This window comes from Zalophus californianus, chromosome 14, assembly GCF_009762305.2.
Source record: "Zalophus californianus isolate mZalCal1 chromosome 14, mZalCal1.pri.v2, whole genome shotgun sequence".
Lineage (NCBI taxonomy): Eukaryota > Metazoa > Chordata > Mammalia > Carnivora > Otariidae > Zalophus > Zalophus californianus.
Genome location: NC_045608.1, coordinates 24,534,009 through 24,553,980, shown reverse-complemented (window position 1 = coordinate 24,553,980; position 19,972 = coordinate 24,534,009). Strand labels below are relative to the sequence as shown.

Here is a 19,972-nt window from a genome sequence, read left to right as displayed (position 1 = left end):
ACACACACACATATGTATATATGTAATCTGTTCATTCCAGAAGTGCTATAAAAAAAATAAAGGAAAGTAATCAAAGGGTTAGTGCTTGATAGGGGCAACTCTTGGGCATTGGTAGTCAGGAAAGCCAAACTCAGGAGGAAACCTTTTCACAGAGAACTGACTAATGAAGGACTGAGTCACATAGAAGGGTGTGCCCAGTAGAACAAACAGCAAATGCAAGGGTGTGGGAAGAGGCAAAGTTGTGGGTACTAGGAGTGGCAACAGGAATGAGTAAGGAGGAGATAGAAAACAGCAGGATATCTGAGAATCCAGCAAGGACCAAGTACATGGGGTCTGGTTTTATTTTCTGTTTTGAAAAGATCACTCTGGGGGCACCTGGGTGGCTCAATTGGTTGAGCAACTGCCTTCGGCTCAGGTCATGATCCTGGAGTCCCGGGATCAAGTCCTGCATTAGGCTTCCTGCTCAGCGGGGAGTCTGCTTCTCCCTCGGACTCTCCCCCCTCTCATGCTCTCTCTCTCTCTCTCATTCTCTCTTTCAAATAAATAAAATAAAATCTTGAAAAGATCACTCTGGTTGTTTTGCGGTGACTAGGATATAGAGGGCCAAGAATGAAAACTGGAGACTGGAGAACAGGCCTTCACTGTCATCTGGTAAGAGAATCAGTTGTCTTGGGCTTGGGTGTGAGTGGTGGTGGCAGTGAGAAATAGGCAGATAAAGATACACACACACACACACACAAACACACACATATTTTAAGTTTATTTTTTTGGTATTCTCTACACTCAACGTGGGTCTTGAACTCACGATCCCGAAAACAAGTTGCATGCTCTTCCAGCTGAACCAGCCAGATACCCCTATGCAGATAAAAATATATTTTAAAGGAAGTTTTCCTGTCTTGGCAGTGGACTGAATATGGATAGTCAGAAAGAAAGGACTTCTGTAAGAATGAGTCTTAGGGTTTTGATTTGTGTAGCTTTGTGAAGGGTGATACCTTTTGCTGAGATAGTGTATTATACTAATGTTGCTGTGGTAACAGATAAACCCCAGGATCTCTGACTTAACACAGTAAGTTTATGTCTTGATCTTGTAAAGTCCCAGTGGGTGCTAAGTCCCAGTGGGTGCTCAGTCCCAGTGGGTGCTCCTGATCAGTGGGGCAACAGTAATCAAAGATGGCTCCTGCTGTCTTTAGCACATGACTTCCCAAGTTCTGCATTTTTGTCTGCAGCAAGCGGGCTGAAGGCGAAAACCTGGAGGTGGATGCCTGGGAAACCTGAATGGTCTTCACATTGGTTAGAACAAAGTTCTGTGGTCACACCCTACAGCAGAGGAAGCTGGGAAACACCATGTTTTGGGTGTCCCGGGAGAAGAAGTAGATTTGATAAACACCTGACTAGTCTCACCACAGATGGACACCTCTCAGGGGAGGAGCAGTTTGAAGGGGGTGTTAGGAAGGGTTAGGAGTGAGGGAATCATCAGTATCTGGCTATTTAAAGACGTGACTGGGGGGATGGGTGAAATAGGTGATGGGGATTAAGCCATGCATTTGTTGTGATGTGCACCGAGTGATGTATGGAATTGTTGAATCACTATATTGTACACCTGAAACTGTTGTACATTAACTATATTGGAATTAAAATTAAAAAAAAAAAAAGGCAGGGGACTGGATGAGCAACTCTAGGAAGAGAGTGTAGACAGGAGATCTGAACATTGGGCATGGCAACAGTTTGAAGTTAGGGAGAGACCAGAGAGGTAGGAGGAAAATCAGGGTCCCAGAAGCCATGTGAGAAATGTGTTTCAGGAAGGAGAAAGGGTGAGGAGATCAAGAGGTACAAACTTCTAGTTATAAAGTAAATAAGTCATGGAGATGTATAGTTAATAATATTGTATGGCATACTTGAAAGTTGCTAAGAGAGTCCATCTTAAAAGTTCTCATCACAAGAAAAAAAGTTTTGTAGCTGTATGGCAATATATTTTAACTAGACTTTGGTGCTTATTTTGCAATATATATAAATATTGACTCATGTTGTACACTTGAGACTAACAATGTTATATGTCAGTCATACCTCAATAAAAAAAGAGAAAGGGATCAGTTATGGCAGATGCTGCTCTGAGAGGTCAAAAATATGAGACCCAAGAAACATGCATTGGTGTTGGCAACACGGAGGTTGTTGGTGACCTTGACAAGAGGTGACAGGATAGGAATCCTGGTTGAGCAGGATTAAGAGAGGGTGGGAAGTGAGGAAGTGAACCTAGCTTTTTTGTTGTTGTTAAGTTTTTATTTTTTATTTTTTTTAAAGATTTTATTTATTTGAGAGAGAGAGAATGTGTGCGAGCCGGGGGGGTTGGGGCAGAAAAGCAGAACCCCACTGAGCAGGGAGCAGATGTGGGACTCTATCCCAGGACTCTAGGATCATGACCTGAGCCAAAGGCAGATGGTTAACTGACTGAGCCACCCAGGCGCCCTTTTCTACGTTTTTATTTTAATTCCAGTTAGTAAACATACAGTGTTATATTAGTTTCAAATGTGCAATATAATGCTTCAACAGTTTCATACAACACATGATGCTCATCACAAGTGCGCTCCTTAATCCCCATCACTTATTTAACTCATCCCTCCACCCCCCTCCCCTCTGGTGACTATCAGTTTGTTCTTTGTAGTTATAAAGAGTCTGTTTCTTGGTTTGTCTCTCTTTTTTTCTTTTTTTGCCCTCTGCTCTTTTGTTTCTTAAATTCCACATATGAGTGAAATCATTTGTTATTTGTCTTTTTCTGACCTATTTGCTTAGCATTATACTCTGTAGCTCCATCCATGTCATTGCAAATGGCAAGATTTCATTCTTTTTTATGGCTGAATAATATTCCAGTGTATATATGTGTGTATGTATGTGTGTGTGTTGTTGTATGTATATATGTATGTACATATATACACAGATGTGGTATACACACCACATCTTTAACCATTCATCAGATGGATACTTGGGCTACTTCCGAATCTTGGCCGTCGCAAATAATAGTGCTATAAACGGGTACATATATCCCTTTGAATTAGTGTTTTTTATTTTTTGGGTAAATATCCAGTAGTGTGATTACTGGATCATAAGTTCTATTTTTAACTTTTTGAGGACCCTCCGTACTGTTTCCCACAGTGGCTGCACCAGCTTGCATTCCCACCAACAGTGCACGAGGGTTCCTTTTTCTTTTTACAACCTTGTCAACACCTGTTGTTTCTTGTGTTGATTTTAGCCATTCTGACAGGTATGAGGTGATATTGCATTGTAGTTTTGATTTGCATTTCCTGATGACAAATGATGAGCACCTTTTCATACGAATGTTGGCCATCTGGATGTCTTCTTTAGAGAAATGTCTGCTCATGTCTTCTGCCCATTTTTTATTTGGATTATTTGTTATTTGGGTGTTGAGTTTTATAGGTTCTTTATATATTTTGGATACTAACCCTTTATTGGATATGTCATTTGCAAATATCTTCTCCCATTCCATAGGTTTCCTTTTAGTTTTGTTGACTGTTTCCTTCATTGTGCAGAAGCTTTTTATTTTGATGTAGTCCCAGTAGTTTATTTTTGCTTTTGACCTATCTAGAACAAAGTTGCTACAGCTGACGTCAGAGAAATTACCGCATGTGTTCTTTTCTAGGATTTTTATGGTTGAGACTCTTTTTAAGAGCTTGTTATGAAGGAGAGAAGAAAAGTGGGGTGGAAGCTAGAGAAGGATACATGGTGGACGGTGTTTATATAAGATTGGAGAAAGTACAGGATTTATATGAAGATAGAAGTGATCCAGTAATAAAAGACAAATTGGTGTAATGGTGCATTTGCTGGGCTTTTTTTCTAGGAGCACAGGCTAAGGCGGCATACAAGAGAGCCAGGCTCTGTGTTCTGGGGCAGGGCTGCCAAGGGGAAAGACCCACATGCAAGAGAAACTACCTGAGTGCCGTGTGTCTGGTTCCAATGGAAAGACAATTCTCCCTGATTCATACCTCCCCCAGCCAAGCGGGGGGAAAAAAGCCTTGTTCAACAGTCTGCAAACATTCTTTTAGTTGAGGGGTTTAGCATTTGTTCTGGAACATGTAACACAGCAGTGTACAGAACACAACAATGTACCTTTAGTCAGTTTTTATACTTCTTGTTCTAATTCTGTTTGGAAAACAGGGTTTGAGGCTTTTAGCTTTTGTAGTGGGAGTTTCTGGTCTAAGAGATTAGCATTGTTCAGTGCTGAAAGAACATTCATCTACTGAAACATTGCTCTTCTTTCTGTTAGTAGCTGAGCATCTCTCTCCTGCCTTCGTGGTGGTGATTATCATGGCCCCATACTTTTTCTCCATACAGACCTGACTCGCCTACTGGAGAATCAGAGTCATCACATTAGCCAAATTAGCACCATGCTGTGAGGGTGTTTGTAAGTCAATTTCAAGTAAAAAAATGAAGGTGCCTAAATCTGATCATGTTTGCAGGATATCAGTATAAGAAATAACTACTACATATCTATAAAAGTAAATATTATTGTAGGAAGGTCATACACGCAGTTTTGTTTTCCACAAAAGTGTTAATGTAGACAGTTTTATTTAATTATTGCTTCTATCATAAAGAGCTGCAGCAGAAAAAGAAGCACTGACAAGGACATAGTTTCTTTACTTTAGATTTCAGGTTAAATTTGGGGGAAACCGATGTGCTATGTTAATTGAAAGGGAGATATTTGCTCTTTGGTTAGGTGGGATCCAATTTTTAACTAAAAGTTCACGAATGCTTTCCTTGCTGGCAGTCACTTATTGCCACTGGGAAATTGTCCAGTTTCCCTGGGTGAAGATGAAACAAAGAGAAACCAACTGAATCAGAAATAATGTTTTCTTAGCATGGAAAGCTGTGAAAGTTGTTGGTAATTTTTTTCTGAGAAGGCTTGAAACCTATTCACTCTGTCAAACTAGCTTGACAAAATAGCAAAGTTAGCCACAAAAGAGAATTCAAAAATTCTAAGTGAGCCTTCCAGACTTGAAGTATATTAGAATAATCGGCATCCCTAAAGAATTTTTTTTTTAAGATTTTATTTGAGGGAGAGAGAGAGAAAGAGCGAGCACAAGTGGGGGGAGGGGCAGAGGGAGAGGAACCCCTCCCCCACCTTGTGTGCTCTCTCTCTTTCAAATAAATAAAATCTTAAAAATAATTTTAAGATGGGGCACCTGGGTAACCCAGTCAGTTAAGCAGCTGACTCTTGATCTCAGCTCAGGTCTTGATCCTCAGCGTTGTGAGTTCAAGCCCCATGTTGGATTCCATGCTGGGTGTGGAGTCTACTTAAAAAAAAATTTTTTTTTTTAAATAAATGTTTAACGGTTCATTTTTGCTTGATTATAGCCTCCTTCACTGTGAGAACACTGCTGTGAGCCACTTCCTACAGTCCTTAAGGAAGCTGCCTGTCAGAGGCTTCTACACAAGTAAGTAGCAATTAGAAGTGACGCTGGCCTCTCTGTGCTTCAGTTTGCTTATCAGTACACTGGGATAAACAGCTCCTATTTCATAGGGTTGTTAGTAGAATTAAATGACCTTATATCTGTGGGGTGCTTAGAATGTCTGGCATGTAGTTATCCCTGGAGCACATCGTTTTTACTGGCTGCCTAGTATTCTGTTGAATGACTACCATTTGGTGTCGGACATGTAAGTTGTTTCTAGGCTTTTTCTACTATAGACGTTTCTGTGGTGACACATCTTAGTGCAGCTTCAGGATAAATTTGTAGAGCTAGAATTGCTGGATCAAAAGATTTATGTATTTTACAAGTTGGTATTTAGGCCAGATTGTTCTTCAAAGAAGATTTTTCCAGATTACGTGCATATGAGCAGGAGGTGCTCATGAGTACATCAGTTCCCCACACCCTCACCAAAACGGTAGATTATGAACTTTTTTGATTTTGTAAGCAGCCATTTGAACCTGTATGAAATGTCTTGTCTTTATTATCTAGATATCCTTTTTATTTGATCATACCAGGAGCCATTTTGAACTGTCCAGCGAGAGTACCTTGGGAATAAAACAGATTGGTTAATGAGAGCGAGAACGAAACGTTCACTCGGGTAGTTAATAGCAGCACATCTGGGCGCTACTTAAGGACTGGCGAGCTGGAACTTGTGGGAATCACATGAAGGAAAGAAGGGGAGCCTTAGAAATTGAGACATAATCTTGGATCTGCAGAGAAGCTGTGCTTTTATAAAGTGACAGGCCCAGCAGGGAGGTGGTCAGTAGTGGAGGGCTGTCTCCACTTACTGCTTCTTTTTGGAGAGGCAAAGTAAGCCTTTGAGAAGGCGAGACATGTCATCGAAGAAAGGGCTAGTGTGGCCGGCAGCATTCAGTAGAGCGTGATTAGTCGGTCTAGGATGGTGGCTCACTGCAATGAGGAGGGTACAACAGATCTCTTGTCACCAGATACTTCAGAAAGAGGAAAAAAAAAGTTGCTTTATGGTCAGTCTTACTTGGTCAGAGGTAGAATATTTAGTTGTGAAGTAGTAATGGTTCATTAGGAATAATTAGAAGATGAAAGAGATTAATGACATCCACACGTGGTCATTGATAGAAGAAATAGCAACACCCAGAATGTGGTGGGGGGCTGGTGATTTCGGGAGCAGGGGGGTTTCCACTCCCATTGGAAGTCAGAGGCAGTAAGAAGGGTAAGCCCTGGTTTTGTATAGGCTCCTGGGGATTCAGCTCTTGAGGTTTTGTTTTGATAACAGCATTATTGAGATATAATCCACATACCATAAAATTCATCTTTTTAAAGTGCAATTCAGTGCTTTTTAGTATATTCAGAATTGTGCAACCATCACCACTATTTAGTTTTAGAACATTTTCATTCCTCCCCCCACTCCCCAAGCTAGTAACAACACTTGACTCATTAAACTGTCACTCCCCATTTCTCCCTCCCCCCAGCCCCTGGCAACCACTAATCTACTTTATGTCTCTATAGTATGTTTCCTGTACGGTACACTTCGTGTGAATGAAATTCTACAATACGCAGCCTTTTGTGGCTGGCTTCTTTCACATCATGTTTTCAAGGTTCATGTTGTATCATGTGTCAGTACTTCATTCCTTTGTGTCATCAAATAATATTCCATTGTATGGACACACATTTTATTTATCCATTCCCCAGTTGATGGACATTTGGGTTGTTTCTACTTTTTGGCTGCTATTGAACATTCTTGTACAAGTTTTTGTGTAGGTGTAGGTTTCATTTCTCTCAGAAATATCCCTAGTAGCAGAATTGCTGGGTCATAATTGTAATTTTATGTATAACATTTTGAGGAACTGACAAACTGTTTTACAAAGTGGCTGGCCCATTTTGCAGTCCCACCAGCAGTGTATGAGTGTTCTACTTTCTCTACGTCCTTGCCAACACTTGTCTTTTTGATTATAACCATCCTAGTGGGTATGAAGTGGTCCCTCACTGTAGTTTTGATTTGCATTTCCCTGATTATTAATGATGTTGTATTGGTTTGCTGTGGCTGCTCTAACAAAGTACCACAGACTGAGTGGCTTAAATAGTAGAAACGTACTCAGGTTGGAGACTAGAGACCTGAGATCAAGGTGTCACAGGGCTGCTTCCTTCTGAGGGTTGGGAGGGAGAATCTGTTCCATGCCTCTGGTCTAGCTCCTAATGGTTTGCTGGCAGTCTTTGGCTCATAGAAGCATCACTCTGTTCTCTGCCTTCATCTTCACATGGCGTTCTCTTCATAAGCATGTCTGTCTCCAAATTTTCTCTTTTCAAAAGGACACCAGTCATATCGGATTAGGGCCCACCATGATGACCATATTTTATCTTGTTTACCTTTTTTTTTTAAGACTTTATTTATTTGGGGCGCCCGGGTGGCTCAGATGGTTAAGTGTCTGCCTTCGGCTCAGGTCATGATCCCAGGGTCCTGGGATCGAGTCCCACATCGGGCTCCTTGCTCAGCGGGGAGTCTGCTTCTCCCTCTCCCTCTGCTTGTTCTCTCTCTGTCTCTCTCACAAATGAATAAATAAAATCTTAAAAAAAAAAAAAGACTTTATTTATTTGACAGAGATAGCAAGAGCAGGAACACAAGCAGGAGGAGTGGGAGAGGGAGAAGCAGGCTTCCCACTGAGCAGGGAGCCTGATGTGGGACTTGATCCCAGGGACCTGAGCCGAAGGCAGACACTTAACAACTGACCCATCCAGGCACCCCTATATTTTTTACTTCTCTAGAGACCCTATATCCAAGTAAGGTCACATTCAGGGTACTGAGAGCTAGGACTCAGCATGTGAATTCTGGGGGGACACAGTTCAACCCATAATAGATGTTGAGCATCTTTTCATGTGCTTACTGGCCATTTGTATATCCTCTTTGGAGAAATGTCTATTCAGGTCCTGTGTATATTTTTAAAAATGGGTTGGGGTGCCTGGGTGCCTCAGTTGGTTAAGCGGCTGCCTTCAGCTCAGGTCATGATCCTGGAGTCCCAGGATCGAGTCCCACATCGGGCTCCCTGCTCCGCGGGAAGCCTGCTTCTCTCTCTGACCCTCCCCCCTCTCATGCTCTCTCTCTCTCTCAAATAAATAAATAAATAAAATCTTTTAAAAAATGGGTTGTCTTTATTATTGAATTGTAAGAGCTTATGGGAATTTGCATTTGAGTATACTCGTGTCTAGTCAGAATTGGGTCTGGATTGTAAAAGTAAGGTCAGAGAGTCCTGGGTGAGAAATGGTGCCTGATTCCCAGTCCTGGACCTGGTGGTAGCCAGCCTGGCACCCTTGATCAGTTTCTTGACCTCTTTGTGATTCAGTCAGTGTTTTCGTCTTAAATTCTCTGGCTGTGGTGGCAGTTGAGGTGCATCATAGTTTCATAGGAAAGATGCTTGTCCCTTGGGTGCCTGGGTGGCTCAGTCGTTAAGCATCTGCCTTTTGCTCGGGTCAGGATCCCGGGGTCCTGGGATTGAGCCCTGCATCAGGCTCCCTGCTCCACGGAGAGTCTGCTTCTCCCTCTCCCTCTACTGCTTCCCCTGCTTGTTCTCTCTTTCTCTCTCTACCTGTCAAATAAATAAAATCTAAAAAAAAATTTTTAAAAATGTCCCTTACTTATTGGGAGAATTTGGAGACAGAAGGGTCTTAATAGTGACTTAAGGTTGCACCTGCCTATCAAAGATGCACTGATGTTTCCTAGACCTCATTTTAGTGCTGTTTGCATGACTCATCCCTGTCCCTTCTCCTAATCTCAGAATTTTCCTGTTTTTTGTTACAGATGCCAGAAGAGTCCACACTGCCCCTGCTCGAACCTTGTCTCTGCTGCGTCCCCTGCCCGTTCTGTTGGTGACAGGTGGCGGGTATGCGGGTTACCGGCAGTATGAGAAGTACAGGGAGCGAGAGCTGGAGAAACTGGGGTTGGAGATCCCACCCAAACTTGCTGGTCACTGGGAGGTAGGACAAAGGTGGAACCCCCTTGAGTTCTCATTTAGCACAACTGTGTCACTTTTTTAAATTGCCGCAAAGTTGAAATGTTTGAAAAAATGAAATGTGCTTTTTTGGAGCTCATGTCTCCAGTGGGTTTTTGGCCAGACACAGACGTTATGCCTTTGGTGTCATGCTGGGCTTCCTTTCTGTGTCCAGACCTACGCCTGGTCTCCCCAAGGGCTCTGACAAGCAATTACCTGCTGTTGAAATCCTCAGAGTTCATGCCTCATGTTGGGGCTGGCATCCTAGTCATTCATGCCCTGCTCTGACTGAGGATAAGCTAAAATGGTTGGACTTTTGTGATGTGGATAAGTTCTTACCAGGAACCAGACTGAAATAATCAAACTGCTTTGTTGTTATTGCTCAAAATGCTTCCCCCACAACAGGGCCACACAGTAGGGGCAGGCTTAAATGTTATTGAACCATGCGTGACGTACAATGAACTGTCTTATTCAGTTGTGCTCCAGTGGCCCAGGATGATACCCAACTCAGAGTAGACATTCAGTAAATGTTGAAATTGAATATTAAGGTGTAAATTTAAAAAATGCCTTCTTTTCAGCCATAGTGTAACAAATGAAGAATCTGAAACATCAGTAGATCTCATAGCCTGGGCAAAAGGAGGGGGGAGGTGAAAGAGACTTGCTGGAATTTGGAATGATGTGTTTGGGTTTCTTCACGAACCTCGCCGTATCAGTAATCCAGCTCAGCTGAATCCTCTGGCCAGGGCATGTCGGTCCTGAAGGCGAGTCCCAACCATGTCCCTCAATAGCTGTGTGAACTTGAATATGTCACTTGCTGTATGCTATAAATAGTATAAACAACTCTAAGGCAGGTTGGATTGGAACCCATCTGAGATTCCTTCTAGCTGTAGCATAGTTGATCTAGGAATATTTGTTGGCATTGGCATTACATGCTACATTATAGGCTTCCTCCCAAAATCCTGTTTTGAATTTTGGTTTTGACCCTCTTCCTCCAGTAGAATCCAGTGTAAAGATTTCATCTGATTTCCAACAGTCCTATAAAACTGTGACTTAGTCAGCTGGCCATACAGATCCAGATGTGGCTATTACGCTAAGAGATACTTTTTTAAAGATTTTATTTATTTATTTGACAGAAAGAGAGCACAAGTAGGCAGAGAGGCAGGCGGAGGGGGAGGGAGAAGCAGGCTAACCTCTGAGCAGGGAGCCCAACGCTGGGCTCGATGCTCGATCCCACCTGAGCTGAAGGCAGCCACTTAACTGACTGAGCCACCCAGCCACCCCCAGATACCTTTTTGCTTGCCTGTGTATAGCTACCCTTTTTTTTGGCCTGTTCATACATCTTGGACTTTATAGTAACCTCAGACCAAGAAAGAAAAAAGGCTTTTTGTTTTCTGGTAGTATATGACAAAATTCTTTTGGTGAAGGATAATTGTGTAGTATGTGAGTCACACTTTTTAAAATTTGCTGTACTCTGTTTCCCATGACATTGGTGGTTTCCTCTGTAAATATGCCTTTTCCTTTAGGCTAATAAAGTACTTGTTAGACTGTGATCATATGACCCCACTCAGGTGTTAGACCCAAGGTGGCTTCTCTCTGACCCCATACATTTGCAGGCTGAGTCACCCCGTGACAAGCTCACATGCTTTCAGCAAATTCCCACCCATTTCAAAGGTCTTCCAATAGAACCTACATTTGGAAGAAATCTGTGACTTCCAAAATCATAAAAGACCAATGTCAGTATTTTTTTTAGCATTCACCATTTCTATAATTAGGATTACTGCCATGTAGGAGTCAATACCTGAAAGATGACCATTTGTAAAGAGGACAGGGTTGATTGGCTTATAAATTCTAGGGCCTGGACAGTGACAGAACACTGGATCCGAGTGGCCCAGCGCAGCGTGAAATCTGAAGCCCCTGTTGGTTAAGAGCTGGGTTTCAGTTAGATACTGTTCTTTTGGTTGAGTAAAATGGCCACAGGACTGCTGGATTTCCAGGCAGGATGCCAGTATTTCACTTTATGAAGGGGAAATGGTCTGGACTCCAAGTAGACATTGTAGGATTTCAGAGGTAACGTTGGTCATGAGAAGGGGGAGTGCTGACTGGCAGTCGCAGACCGGATCCTAGTCCCGCCCCTGCCCCACCTCATCACTGTCATCTCATGAGAAATCATCTGGTCGCTCATCAGAATTGTTGGGGAGCTTTAAAAACCGTGGGTTCTGGGACGCCTGGGTGGCTCAGTTGTTAAGCATCTGCCTTCGGCTCAGGTCATGATCCCAGGGTCCTGGGATTGAGCCCTGCATCGGGCATCGGGCTCCCTGCTCCGCGGGAAGCCTGCTTCTCTCTCTCCCACTCCCCCTGCTTGTGTTCCCTCTCTCGCTGTGTCTCTCTCTGTCAAATAGATAAATAAAATCTCTTTAAAAAAAAAACAAAAAAACTATGGATTCTTTGATCTCACCCCTGGAGATTTAGAAAGTTTGGGCAAGGCTCAAGATCTTTGTTTTTAAAAAGTCCCTTCAGTGATTCTGATGCTAAGCCACATTTAGGAACCATGGGCAGATGACTGTAAGGTTCCCTTCAGGGCTCTGTTTTTAAGTGGCAAATGAAAACTTCTGGTAATTTTGCTGGAATATAATCTCTTCATATCCCTGGGTCAAGTCTGGCATCTCTAGAGTTGAAAGAGGACAGGCTGGTACTTATGCCAAGATGAGGCTCTGGGGCCCTTTAAGAAGTTATACCCATATTCTTTCCTTTATTTCAATTTAAGTCCGCCCTTCCTCCTTCCCTCCTTTTCTCCCTCCCTCCCTTCCTGAACCCTCCCTCCTCCCTTGCTTTCCCTCCCCTCCCCCTTCCCTTCCCTCTTCCCTTCCCCCTTCACTTCCCTTCCCAACAGTATAGAAGAACTTCATAATCTCCAAAATCTGTTCCACCTCACTCACTGCAAGTTCCACTCGGGGATGTGGGGAGAGGGCACAGCTCTCGCAGAGGGGCACCGGGGAGGTGGGTGTCGGGCATGGTGTAAGGCTTGAGCTCAGCTGCAGTACCTGGGCGAGTTGTTTTATCTTCCTGGGTTCGTTCTTTTTTTCTTTTTTAAAAGATTTTATTTATTTGAGAGTGAGAGAGAGATCATGAGTAGCAGGGAATAGGGAGCCTGACGTGGGATTCGATTCCAGGACCCCAAGATCATGACCTGAGCCGAAGGCAGGTGCTTAATTGACTGAGCCACCCAGGCACCCACTGGGTTCTGTTTTTATACATTTAAGAAAATGTTTCTAAGATCTTTGCCTGCTCTAAGAGTCATGTTCTTTTCATGGTAGGGAAAAAAGCTCAGGCAGTTGGCTGAGTAGAAATGAAACTTATGTGTTTGCTTGATGGGATGAAGGGAATTCTGTAACTAGCAGCAAAGTTAGTAGCCAGTTGAGAGTGTTCAGAAGCATCCAGGTTCCAGCAGCTCTGCTCTGTCTCTCTTTATGTATATATGGCATCACTTTCCCCAATGGGGAAATAGCTTTGTCATTTATCTACTTATAAAGATTTAATGTTCATTTTTTAAAAATTAGAAAGTGTTACAAAATATGACAACGAAACAGGGGTGACCCAGGGTCCTACGACGCACAGGAAACCACAGTTCACATTTTGGGGAACTTGACCCTTCCAGGCTTTTGGGTATTTAGGAATAAGTATTGTTAATTTTTATTTTAAATGAGATAGTTTTAAAATTTTTAAATAAAACACAATCATGAACAAATTCAAATACTAACAAAGGGTTTTACATATAAAGAGGTCTTCCACTCTCTGCCCCTTCTACTGATCCCATTTCCACTCTCCAGAAGCAGAAAAGCATTTTTATTTATTTATTTATTTTTAAAATTTTATTTATTTATTTGACAGAGAGAGACACAGGGAGAGAGGGAACACAAGCAGGGGGGAGTGGGAGAGGGAGAAGCAGGCTTCCCGCGGAGCAGGGAGCCCGATACGGGGCTTGATCCCAGGACCCTGGGATAATGACCTGAGCCGAAGGCAGGCGCTTAACAACTGAGCCACCCAAGCACCCTTCAGACAAGCATTTTTAACATTAGTGTATCTTTCCAGAATGTCTCTACTTACATATTTTTTGGCTATTCAAAGGCAATTTAATTTTTTCAGTTTTATTGAGAAATAATTGACATACATCGCTATGTAAGTTTAAGGTATCAAGCATGATGGTTTGATTTACATATATTGTGAAATGATTGCCAGAATAGATTCAGCTAACATCCATCATCTCTGTAGATACAATTTTAAAAAAAGAAGAAAGGAACAAAGAAAAATATTTTCTCTTATGTGAGAACTCTTAGGATTACCTCGCTTTATTTTCTTGTGTGATAGCCATGATAGCTACAGGCGTCATGTTGTACATTCCATCCCTAGAACTTATTTCTCTTGTAACTACAAGTTTGTACTTTTTGACCTTCTAATTCCCTGTCTCCCCCCCACTCCCTCGAGTCTGATCTTTTCCTCCGAGTTTCGTTTTTTCTTTTTCTTTTTTTTATCTTTTGTTTTTTTAGATTCCGCATATAAATGAAATCATGCAGTATTTGTCTTTCTCTGACTTAATTCACTTAGCATAAGGACTTCAGGGTTCATCCATGCTGTTGCAAGTGTAGGATTTCCTCATTTTTTTCTGGCTGAATAATATATTCTATTGTATGTGTATACGTATATACATATATATACACACAATTTGTTTATCTCTTGGACATTTAGGTTGTTTCCATGTCTTGGCCATTGTAAATTATGCTGCTGTGATGATTTAAGTTTTTTTTTTTTTTTTAAGATTTTTATTTGACAGAGAGAGCACAAGCAGGGGGAGCAGGAGAGGGAGAAGCAGGCTTCCCACTGAGCAGGGAGCCCAGTGTGGGGCTCGATCCTGGGACTCTGGGATCATGATCTGAGCCAAAGGCAGATGTTTAACTGAACGAGCCACCCAGGTGCCCCTCGTTGTGTTGTTTTTTTTAAGGTTTTATTTATTTATATGACAGAGAGAGAGACAGTGAGAGAGGGAACACAAGCAAGGGAAGTGGGAGAGGGAGCAGCGGGCTTCCTGTAGAGCAGGGAGCCTGATGCGGGGCTGGATCCCAGGACCCGGGGATCATGACCTGAGCCGAAGGCAGAGGCTTAACGACTGAGCCACCCAGGTGCCCCTCATTGTTGGTTTTTTAATTGAAATACACTATTATATTAGTTTCAGATGTACAGCATGCTTTGACATTTATGTACATTACAAAATGAGCACCTGATAAGTTACCATCTGTCACCATAAAAATTATTACGTTATTGACTCTGTTCCCTAGGCTGTACTTTACATCCCTATTACTTATTTATTTTATTATTGGAAGTTTGTACCTCTTAATTCCCTTCACCTATTGCACCTATCCCCCAAGTCTCCTATCCTCTGGCAACCACTATTTTGTTCTCTGTATTTATGTCTGTTTCCTTTTTTTTTTTTTTTAAGATTTTATTTGAGAAAGAGAGAAGGAGAGTGCACGCGTGCACAAGTTGGGGAGGGGGAGAGGGAGAGGGACAAGCAGGCTTCCCGCTGAGCCGGGAGCCTGATGCGGGACTCGATCCCAGGACCCCGAGTTCATAACCTGAGCCGAAGTCAGATGTTCAACCGACTGAGCCGCCCAAGTGCCACAGTCTGTTTCCGTTTTGCTTTCTTCTGGTTTTTAGATTCTATATATAAGTGAAATCATACAGTATTTGTCTTTATTTCACTTAGCATAGTACCTTGCATGTGCATCCATGTTGTCACAAATGGCAAGATTTCATTCTTTTTTGTGGCTGAATAAGATTTCACTGTGTGTTTACACTACATCTTCTTTATCTGTTCATTTATCTGTGGACACTTAGGTGTTCCTATGGAAGCCATATCTTGGTTATCCTAAGTACTGCTGCAGTGAACATAGGGGTGCATGTATCTTTTTGAATTAGTATTTTTGTTTTATTCAGATAAATACCCAGGAGTGGAATTGCTGGTTGTATGGCAGTTCTGTTTTTAATTTGAGGAATCCTCAGACTGATTTCCACAGTAACTGCACCAATTTACATTTCCACCAGTAGTGCATGAGGGTTCCCTTTTTTCCACATCCTTGCCAATACTTATTTCTTATCTTTTTGATACTAGCCATTCTGACAGGTGTGAGGTGATATCGAGTTGTGGTTTTGATTTGCATGTCCCTGATGATTAATGATGTTAATTTCTGCCCATTTTTTAATTGATTGATTTTTGGGGTGTTGAGTTGTAAGAATTCTTTATGTATTTTGGATATTAACCCCTTATCAGATGTATCATTTGCAAATATCTTCTCCCATTCAGTAGGTTGCCTTTTCTTTCGATGGTTTCCTTTGCTATGCAAAAGCTTTTTAGTTTGATGTAGTCCAATTGTTTAACTTTGCTTTTGTTGCCCTGGCCTGAGGAGACCGATTCAAAAAAATATTGCCAAGATCAACATCTAAGAGTTTATGCCTGTAGGTCTTACCTTTAGGACTTTAATTCATTTTGAGTTTAATTTTGTATACAGTGTGATCAAGTGGACTGATTTCGTTCTTTTGCATATGGCTGTGTAGTTTTTCCAGCACTATTTAAAGAGATGGTCTTTTCTCCATTATATGTTCTTACCTCCTTTTATTGTAGATGAATCGACTGTGTAAGTGTGGGTTTATTTCTGGACTCTATTCTGTTCCATTCATTTATATGTCAGTTCATTGGTTTTTTTTTTTTTTTTTTTTTTAAGATTTTATTTATTTAACTAACAGAGAGAGAGACAGCGAGGGAACACAAGCAGTGGGAGTGGGAGAGGAAGAAGCAGGCTTCCCGCGGAACGGGGAGCCCGATGCGGGGCTCGATCCCAGGACCCTGGGATCATGACCTGAGCTGAAGGCAGTCGCTTAACCAACTGAGCCACCCAGGCGCCTCATTGGGGTTTTTTAATATATGTACTTGTGCAATCACTACCACACTCAAGATAGGGAACATGTGCCTCTTTGTAGTCAGTATCCACCTCTGCTTCCAAGGCAATCACTGATCAGCTTTCTGTCACTCTGAATTATATTTGTCTTTCAAGAAATTTTAATGAATGGGATATACTCTTGTTTATGTGGTTTATTTCACAGCATGAAGTGGAGATCCATCCATGTTATTGTATTTATGGGATTTCATTCCTTTTTATTGCTGACTAGTACCTTAATGGGTGGAGATAGCCCAAATTATTATTATTATTTTTTTAAGATTTTATTTATTTATTTGAGAGAGAGAGAGAGAGAGAGAGAAACAGTATGAGAGGGGAGAAGGTCAGAGGGAGAAGCAGGCTCCCCGCTGAGCCGGGAGCCTGATGTGGGACTCGATCCCAGGACCCCGGGATCATGACCTGAGCCGAAGGCAGTCGCTTAACCAACTGAGCCACCCAGGCGCCCAGCCCAAATTATTTTTAATTCTTCTTCTTTTGGTGGACATTTGGGTTGTTTGCAGCTTTTGGCTATTTGTGTATGTCTTTATATGGGCATTTTTTTTTTTCATTTCCCTTGTGTAAATACCTAAAAGTACAATTACTTGGTCATAGGTAGGTGTGTATTTAACTTCATAAGAAACTACAAAACTATTTTGAAAGTAGCTGTACCACTTTGTATTCCCATTAGCAATGTATGAGAATTTCTGTGATTTTGCTAAATTCGCTTATTCTAGGAGCTTTTTGGTAGAGATTTTCATTGTAGATTCACTACTTTTCATTTTAGAAGTTACATTTTACAAGTGGTTCTTTTTTATGTCTTCTCTTTCTCTCCTTAGGCTCATTTTCCTACAAGTCCTTGAGCATATTGTGCTTGTTTATATAGCTGTCTCAATTTCCAAATTTCATCATCCTCTGTTGTTTCTGGGTCTCCTTCTATTGACTGATCTTTCCCCCTTCCTGGTTGTTCCTTCTTCACATGTTTAGTGATTTTGATTCAGTGCTATACATTGTGAGCTTTACTTTGTTGAATGCCGGATTTTGTTGTTTTCTATCAAACACTGATAGATTTTATTCTGGTAGGCCGTTGACATTATTTGTGGATCACTTTGATCCGTTTAGGCTTGCTTTGATGCTTTGTTAGGATAAATTTACCATAGCCTTTACTGTGGACTGGTGTAGCCCTACTGCTGTACTAAACTATGACCCTTCTGGGCAGTCTCCTAAATGCTGAGAGCATTCAGTGAGTACTTTCCATCTAGCTGGTTGCAATGCCAATGTCTCCTGTCCTGTGTGAGCTCTGGGAATTGTTTGGCTTACAGCTCTCTGATCATTCTTTGTGAGTCTCATGGAATTTAACCCTAGATACACATGGCTTGTTCCTCAGCCAGAGACTCCACGGAACCCCTCTGTAGATTTATGGAGTTCTTGTCCTTTGTTTTTGTTTTTTTTTTTTAAGATTTTATTTATTTGAGAGAGAGAGCACAAGCAGGGGAAGCGGCAGGGAGAAGCAGGCTCCCCATGGAGTAAGGAGCCCAATGTGGGGCTTGATCCCAGGACCCCAGGATCATGACCTGAGCTGAAGGCAGACGCTTAACCGACTGAGCCACCCAGGCGCCCCTTAATGGAATTCTTCTCTGCATAGCTCCTTCCTTTCTGGTTCTCCACCTTAGAGAACCTAGCTTTTTATTGATGTAGTCACTTGGGTTTTTTTTTTAAAGATTTTATTTATTTATTTGACAGAGAGAGACACAGCAAGAGAGGGAACATAAGCAGGGGGAGTGGGAGAAGGAGAAGCAGGCTTCCCATTGAGCAGGGAGCCCGATGCGGGGCTCGATCCCAGAACCCTGGGATCATGACCTGAGCCGAAGGCAGACGCTTAACGACTGAGCTACCCAGGTGCCCGTCACTTGGGTTTCATTACAAATAAGCAGAACTCATTTCAGCAGAGACACTTGGAGGGGTTTGTTTTTATCCTTAAAGGGTTCTAGAACCAATTCCAATGTGTGTGCTTGCAGGGTGCGGGGTTGTGTTTCACTACACCAACAAGCAGTGCTCTTGACACCAACCGGGTGTCCTACAATTTAACTCACTTCTGACATGGTCTGCCCAGAGATTGCATCAGATTTTACAAGTTAAGGGCAAAAGTCCTACAAGACTCTCGTCCGTTCCCCCCCTTCAGATGCCATCAAAAGTTGTCACTTGTGCCTCTGACTGACTGGCTATCAATTGGAGGTTCCAACCACCCCCTCTTTGAGTTACAGGTTAAGAACTCAGTCCTATAAGACTGACTCCCTGACTCCCTTCAGATGCTAATTGCAAGTCCAGGTGCTTCTGATTGAATGGCTGTAAATCACAGGTTTCCACAACCTTCTTCTTAGGTTCAGCTAATTTGCTAGAGCAGCTCATGGGGCTCAGAGAAACATTCTGGTTGCTAGATTACCAGTTTAGTACAAAGGATATTAAAGGATACCAATCAACAGCCCAATAAAGAGATACTTAGGTTGAGGTCCCGAACAAAGGAACTTCTGCTCTCACAGAGTTTGTGGCTGTGCACAGTGGCGCGTAGAAGCCTTCTGGTTCCCCAGCCTGGAAGCACTCTGAACCCCATCTTTTGTTGGGGTTTTTATGGAGGCTTCTCTGTGCCACTAATGTGCCACACATTACACAGGCATGAGTGATTAATTAAACCATTGGTCAATGGTGATTGATTCATCCTCCAGTCTCCCCCCCCACCCCAGGTCAGGGGGTGGGACTGAAAACTCCCCCTCTTCTTTTGTGGTCGGTTCCCTATCCTTACAGGATTTCCAAAAGTCACCTCATTAACATAAATCCAGTAGTGATGGAAAGGGAGTTGTTATGAATAACAAGACACCCATTTCACCTTTATGGCTGTCAAGTGATTGTAGGAGCTGAGGACAAAAGACCACACAGTATAACAAAAGATGCTCCCATTTGTCACTCCAAGGGTTTTGGGAACTGTGAGCCAGGAACCATGACCAGTTATTTATGAGAAATACATTTTGCCCAAATGAATGAACAAATATATATTTTTTACAAATTACAATATTACAATTACATATCAGGAATGACTGCTTATAGAAGCTGTCACCACCATTTAAGGCTCCCGTGCCCCTTTGCTGTAGTGATAAGGCACTGGCTGACCTTCTTCCCCTGTGCTTTGAGTTCAGCCAGAGCCCCATTCCGTCCCTATGCTGCAGCCATCCAGCACGTCCTTTACATGTGTACCAGTGATTTCATTTTCCTCACTGGCTGAGAAAAGTTTTGGGAGGAAAGGAGAGGTCACAGGTCACATTGACATGAAACTGATGATCCATCATCTCTGGGGACTGCAGCTCGAGGAGAGGGCTGTGGAGATCACCCTTTCTCGCCTTGCTTCTGTTGTACACTGTGTGTCCTCATCGCCTCTACCCTGTGTGTGTGTGGGGGGGGGGCTTTGTGTTGGTCCATGTGCTCTCCCCCAAACCTCTCTGGCATCTTTCCCTTCTCACCTTCTCCTGAGTCATTTTGCTGTTTTTTTCTGACTAATGGC

General features: G+C 42.4%; 1 protein-coding gene across 2 annotated transcripts in view; it reads left to right on the top strand.

Moving 5' to 3' along the window:
* Positions 1 to 19,972, top strand: part of PISD (phosphatidylserine decarboxylase) — a 42,795-nt gene that overhangs the window by 3,328 nt on the left and 19,495 nt on the right. Inside the window, exons 2-3 of one of the 2 annotated variants that reach the window (XM_027575785.2) lie at positions 5,365 to 5,444; positions 9,247 to 9,422. In XM_027575785.2, coding sequence (XP_027431586.1) covers positions 5,365 to 5,444; positions 9,247 to 9,422 — 256 coding nt within the window. Of the gene's footprint in view, positions 1 to 5,364; positions 5,445 to 9,246; positions 9,423 to 19,972 lie in introns of those variants that run through there. The other variant, XM_027575786.2, reaches the window with a different exon arrangement.